General features: G+C 24.9%; 1 protein-coding gene across 1 annotated transcript in view; it reads right to left on the bottom strand.

The window, feature by feature from the left end:
* Positions 1 to 404: 404 nt before the first annotated feature.
* Positions 405 to 7251, bottom strand: part of LOC117169540 — a 36212-nt gene continuing 29365 nt past the window's right edge. The window contains exon 6 of the mRNA XM_033355960.1: positions 405 to 788. Within this exon, the coding sequence (XP_033211851.1) occupies positions 609 to 788 (180 nt within the window). The 3' untranslated portion in view covers positions 405 to 608. The remainder of the gene's footprint in view (positions 789 to 7251) is intronic.

The following is a 7251-nucleotide window of genomic DNA, read 5'->3' as shown; positions in this document are numbered from 1 at the left end:
AATAAATAAAATAAATAAAATAAATAAAATAAATAAAATAAATAAAATAAATGAAATAAATAAAATAAAATAAATAAAATAAATATTTCTCACAATTATTGCGAAGTGTTTTCTAAGCCCTATAATTGAATAAAACAATATCATGTGGCTTTGGTTTTTAGAAAATAACAAAAAATTTGATTTTCTTGTAAATTGTTTATCTACAGGTACAAAATTACAACAAAAAAAAAAGAATATTTATACATAAGGGGCGGATTAGAGCCATTGTGAAGCTAGTTGAGGGAGACAGCTCGGCTCTCACAAGTGGAGACAACTGGTTTAGTTGAGAGGGGGGCGTATAGAAACGTGTGTGCCTGACGTGCGCGCGCACGTTGCTACTCCACCCCCTGCCGAGCCAGCTGTCACCGAATGTGAGAATCGAGCTGCGTTCCTCAACTGACTTCACAGTGGCTTTATTCCGCTCCTTGTTTATAGATTTTTTTACAAAAAAAAACATTATTAGTACATTTGGCACGGGCTCCATTGCGGATTTAGAGCCTGAAAATTAAAAAATTAAAACATTTCAATGCGGTTTTTGGATTCTCACTTAGTCAGCTGGATCGATAGATTCATCTCGTTGGGGGCAGATTCTCGGCATATTTCTCCATGGTTTCGATGTGTACCAACAACATGTCATCTCGAGTACCAAGGGAAACAAAGAGCCAAGCTAACACGGCGAGAACATCCTTTGATAGTGTCATTCTCTGCCAGGTCATCATTTCGTCGAGAGGAACTTCAACGTTGGTAAACTGAAAAACCGATAGTGAATGGAAATGGTGAATGAAAAAAGGTTGATGGTAAAACAAACATTGAAATAGAAACTAACATTCACGCAAGAGCGAACAATGGGATGAAATGAAAAAACTGAGTTCAAAATCATTTGTAGCTGGAAATTTTTAACCGACTTTGGATTTTTTTTTACAAAAATTCAAAATTAAATTGTGGAATAGATTTATATAGCCTGACTTTTTCATTTGTTTTGTGTAAACTTTTATGTTAACGCAAGGAGTCAAGAAAAATTCTTTTTTTTTTGTTTCGCAAAAAAATTAGGACATTGTTAATTTAATTGTTATAAACAAATTACCTTAACAAATAGTCTATATTATGAATTCTTCGCTTGTAAAGTGAATTTTTGCGTTATAATTACTTACTTTCATCGAAAAAATAATACTTGATCATAAAAATGTTCTCGTACAATATTTGTTAATGATTTTATAAACAAATTATAGAAACAAATACCTACTGTGGACATTTAAAGGCAGAAAGTATTTGTTTTTCTCTTAATTTTCATCAAATTATGTCGCCAATCATCTTTATTGTTGAGAAATTATCATCTGATATTTTTTTATAATTTTATAAACAAATAATATAAAAAAATTACAATTTAGGCAATTGAAAGCAACAAAGAATTCTTTTTTTCTTCTAATTTTCCTCAAATGATGTCACCAATGATGTTTGTTCGCAATATTTTGTTATTTCATATTTTTTATTAATTTCGTAAACAGGATGTTTTCGGCCTTCAAAAATGCACACTAGACATTTCTGTGTATAATTTGTCTGCAAAATAAATAAAAAATATTGGATGATAATTTTCCACCTTTAAAACTCACTGGCTACAGCATTCTAGAAAAATTAGGAGAAAAAACGATTTTTTCGACCTTAAAATGAGCAACATATACATTTGATTATATAATTTGTTTATAAAATTAATTATAAAATATCAGATGATAATTTCTCATGATTTAACATCACTGGCGACTTAATTTAGGGAAAATTAGAGGGAAAAAGATTTCTTTCGCCCTTAAAACGTCCACACAGCTCATTTGTCTATATAATTTCTTTATGAAAATAATAAAAAATATCAGATGATATTTTTCCATCACTAAACATTACTGGCGATATAGTTTGAGAAAATTTAAGAAAAAAGGCAATTTCTTTCGCCTTTTAAATGTCCACACTGGACATTTGTTTATAAAATCTATAAAAATTATCGGATGATATTTTTTCATCGTTTATCATCACTGGCGACATAATTTGAGAAAATTTAAGAAAAAAGGCAATTTGTTTTGCCCTTTAAATGTCCACACTGGACATTTATTTATATAATTTGTTTATATAATTTATTTATGAAATTAATGAAAAATATTGTATGATATTTTTTCATCATTTATCATCGCTGACTACATAATTTGAGAAAATTTAAGAAAGAGGGCAATTTCTTTCGCCCTTTAAATGTCCACACTGGATATTTGTTTATAAAATTAACAAAAAAAACGGATGATATTTTTTTATCATTTATCATCACTGGCGACATAATTTGAGAAAATTTAAGAGAAAAAGCGATTTATTTCGGCCCTTAAATTTTTGCCCTAGGCATTTGTTTATATAATTTGTTTATAAAATCTATGAAAAATATCGAATAATAATTTTGCATTATTGAACATCACTGGAAAGATAATTTGGGGAGAATTAGGAGATAAAACAATTTCTCTATACCTTTAAATGTAAACACTGGGAATTTGTTTATATAAATTGTTTATAAAATTAATAAAAAATATGGGATGACAAATTTTCATGATTAAGTATTATTTTTGTTGGTAGTAGGAAGTAATTTTAATGCAAAAATTTACTTTGCAAACAAAGAATCCATAGTGTCAATTATTTGTTGAGTTAATTTGTTTATAAAGATTAACTCAACAATGTCACATTTTTTCTGCTTTCAACTATCTTCGTGCATAAATTTAGGCAATGTTGATGATAGAAAACAAAATTTCACGAAAATAAACAAAAAAAAGACGAAAAAATCGACTTTTCCTTTACTCTTTGCATTGAAATAAATGTTTAAGCAAAATAAAATATTTTAATCAAGCCAAATAAATCTCTTCACAATTTAATGCTAAATTTTTCTAAGAAAAAAATCTAAAGTCGGTTAAGAATTGCCAGCTACAAGTTATGATTTAAAATGACTTATCAAATTGATTAAAATAAGAGGATAAATGACACTTTAATTATATTTTTTCATTATAGTCAAATTCATAAAAAATCTGAACCTTATCAACTGCTTTATTTAAATTTCTTTTTTTTTTAAATGTAGTCAAAAACTCAACTTTTTGCTCGAAAATTAACTCTCTCGTCAAGATTTTATATTCTTGGGCTAAAAATTGATATTTTTAAGTTGACAATTCGACTGTTTTGTGACAAATTCGTCCTTTTGGCTTAAAAAAAGAAATCAATCGACAGAAGTTTCAAATATTTCATATAATATTTGATAGTTTAATGGAAAAGTTTTCTTTTCTTATTTGAAAATTATTGTTATTCAATAAAAAAATATTTATTTTATTTTTGGGAATAATATCATTTGTGGTTAAATTATATTGTGCGTTTTTTCAAATAAATTTATATTTTTCATATCAACTAGTATATTTTTTATTGAAAATTTATATTTTTTGGTTTACATTTCAAATTCTTCGTTAAAAGTTGAATATACTTTCTTGAAAATTCATTTTTTTCATTGAAGATTCATAATTTCAGTTGTAGATTGAACTATTTGTTTAAAAATTAACTTTTTCGTTCAAATTTTTTTTGTTTTATTAAAAACTAATATTTTTAAGTTGAAAATTCGACTGTGGTGTAGAAAGTTAGTCCTTTTGGCTTAAAAATCAATAAATTGGTGAAAACTACAACTATTTGGTAGAAAATTTACAGGTTTTATGATAAAAAATTCTTTTCTAAATTGAAAATTAATTATTTTTTTTAGAAAATTATTATTTCTTATTTACCTTCTTTAGTTGAAAATCAAATTTTTTTGTTGAGAAAAGTAACTGCTTGGTACAAAATTAATCTGTTTTTTAAGAATTCAACTATTTTGCTCAAACATTGTTTTTAGCTGTATCCTGTTTTTTCAAATTAAAATCTTTTCTTTTAATATCAATTAGTATATTTTTTATTGAAAATTCAAATTTTAAGGTTGACAATACAACTTTTTCATTAAAAGACGAATTACTTCTTTAAAAATCCATTTTTATTGTTGAAAATACAACTGTTTAAATAAAAATTAATCTGTTTTTTTAAGCACTAGACTGTTTTTCTAAAAATTTGTCCTTTTTGATCAAATTCTATTTTTTATACATCTTTTTAACATTACTAGAATATGTGTTATTATTAACACATATTATTATGTTTCCAATTCAATCTTTTTCTTAAAAGTTAAAACATTTTTTTTAATTGATATTTTTGTTAGATTCATAATTTAAATTGTGAATTCAATCGTTTGTATGAAAATTAACTTTTTCGTAAAATATTTATATTTTCAATTTGAAAATTCGTCCTTTTGGCTTTAAAATTCAACAATTTGATAAAAAATACAATTATTTAGTGAAAAATCAACTGTTTTGTGAAAAAATTCGCTTTTCTCAATTAAAAATTTTTTTTTTTTTAAATAAAATTTATTTGTTTCATTTCCGGTTAAAAACTAATTGTTTCTAGGTAAAAAAAAAATCAACTGTTTCATTGAAAAATCGTCTTTTTATAGAAAATTGATATTTCTGGTTAAAAATTCGTTTGCTTTATTTAAAAATCAAATTGTTTGGTTAAAAAGTCATCTTTTTGGTTCTGAATTCAACTATTTGGCTAAACAAATGTTTTCGGTTAAATTATTATATGTTTTACATTAAATAAAACTCGTTATTGGTAGAAATATCAGCATTTAGATTTTCTTTTAAAAATTCATCTTTTCAGGTTTATAATTCAACATTTTCTTTGGAAGTTAACTTACTTTCTTAAAAATTCATTCTTTGTTTTTAAACATTTATAATTTTAATAGAGAAATCTTTTCTAAATTTGAAAAACTTTGTTAGAGTTTTTTTTTGAGGTAAAAATTAATATGTTTTGTACCTGAAAATTTAACTTTTTCGTTAAAAAAGGATTTTTTGGTTTATATTTTCGGCTTTAAGATTCAACTGATTTGTCTGGAAAATTCTCCTTTTTGTCTTGAATATTTAATAATTGAGTAAAAAATTCAACTATGCGGTAGAAAAGCTAACTTTTTTGTATCATAATTCCTTTTTCTTTATTTTAAATTAATTTTTTCAAGTCCAAATTTAACTATTCAATTTTGGGTTAAAAAATGATTTTTTAGTTTAGAAATTCAACTATTTCGTTTAAATTTTCTATAGTTTGTTAAAGGTTTATCTTTTTCGTGGAAAATAAGCCTCATGGTTAAAAAATCAACTTGTTGGTTCAAAATTAATGAATTATTCAAATGAAAATCCAGGTGTTCCATTGATTGTTAGAATTTGATCTATGTTTTTTAAAAAATCGAGTATAACGTTGCAACTTTATGTGATTTTTTGAAAAATCTTCCTTTTTAGTAGAAAATTAATCCTATTGGTTGAAAATTTATAGTTTTGGTTTAAAATGTAATTACTTGATTAAAAATTTAACTGTGTTTTACGAGATTCATGTTTTTTTTAATTCAAATTTATATTTTTCAAGTGAAAATTTAACTTATTAATGTTTAGTAAAAAATTAAATTTAATTTATTACTTTAGTAAATTCATTTTTTTAGTTCAATAGTTTAGTAGAAAATTCAAATACTTTGTACACAATTCGTCTTTTTATAGCAAGGCCTTATTTTTTTCAAACAAAATAAAACTTCTTCATTTTTGCTTAAGAACTGATTATGTTAGTTTGGAAAATCAACTGTTCGGATAAAAATGTATTCAATTTGTTCAAAATTCTTCTTTTTAGTAGAAAATCAATCTTCTTGGTTAAAAAGTCAACTAATTAGTTAGAATTTTATCTGTTTTGTTAAAAATTGCTCTGTTTTGTCAGAAAAAATCTTTATGGTAAAAAATGCAACTATTTTGTTAAAAATTGATGCATTTTGTTAATAATATATCTGGCCTAATTAGCAATTATTTTTCTTTGTGGAAAATTTATCATTTTCTTCAAAAATCTAATTATTTGAATAGAAATTCAAACGTTTCGTTTAACGCTCGTCTTTTTTTCTTAAAATTCTACTTTTTGTTTAAAAATTCATATATATTTTTGAAAAGTTGCTCATAGTAGAGAAATAATCTTCAAGGTTCAAAATTCATCTTTTTTGACTTAAAAAATCTGCACTCTTAATGAAGTTTTCTTTTTTAAGGACTCAAAACTCTTTCTTTGTCAAGAATTTAAATATTTTTTTAAAAACTCTTTTTGTTTTTTTGGTTCAATTAAATCTTTTTTCTAATTTAAAATAAAATCATTCGTATGGTTATAGTATTAACTTTAAAGAAGATTTTTTGATTAGAATTATTTTTATATTGACCTTATAATTAATTAAGGTAATTTAAAATATCAAATTTACAAATAATAAAATGGATTGTTTAAGCCAGAACTGATTTAAGGAGAGTACGGTGAGTCCGTCCAGAACGAACTATAAAAATGTCTAATTTTAATTTTAATTAAAGAATATATATAATTATTGAAAATTAATTGCCGAACAAAAATAAATAATATTGATACTAATGTCAGTTAAGAAATGTTTTTAAAATATTTTTTTACAGTTTAAATTTCATGCCTTGAAGTTAGGAGGGTCACCCCCTTCCCTCCCCTAAATTCGCCATTGATATGATTTTGCTCTTGATGGCAAAAACTTTTCGGTACATTTCAAAGCTGTATAAATTACGCTTCAGGGACTTTTACTATCAAAACAGAACAAGATTTTAGTCGCCACTCAAGTACTAAAAGCGGAAATTAAACGATTATTACGACTGAATCACTAGCAAACTCGCATAACGACTTGCCGCCATGGAAATTTGAATGATGATGGTAGCCATAGAGCTGGTATTTAAATTTTCAAATTGGAATTTTGGAAATTATAATTTGATTATGAATTTAGAGACTTTTAATGACTTTGGGCTATTTATCAGAATTATCGGGAACATCAATAGGGAGTTTAAATAATTAAAAAAAAAAAATAAGAGATTTCAGTTGATTTTAAGAAATTTCTACATATTTATTTTATGGAATTTAATAGAATAACTAGACAGTACAATGATTTTATGCGATTCCATCAAATGTGTAGGGATTTCTAGAATTTTCGCGGGATTTCGTGAAAGTTCCAAAGATATAATGGAATTTGCAAAAATAGGATTTCCAGGATATCATGAAATTCTTATAAAAATTTAAAAATATTAGTGACTGTGATTTCATAAGATTACCAGA

This window comes from Belonocnema kinseyi, chromosome 3 (assembly GCF_010883055.1).
Source record: "Belonocnema kinseyi isolate 2016_QV_RU_SX_M_011 chromosome 3, B_treatae_v1, whole genome shotgun sequence".
NCBI lineage: Eukaryota > Metazoa > Arthropoda > Insecta > Hymenoptera > Cynipidae > Belonocnema > Belonocnema kinseyi.
This window is presented reverse-complemented; position numbering and strand designations above follow the sequence as displayed.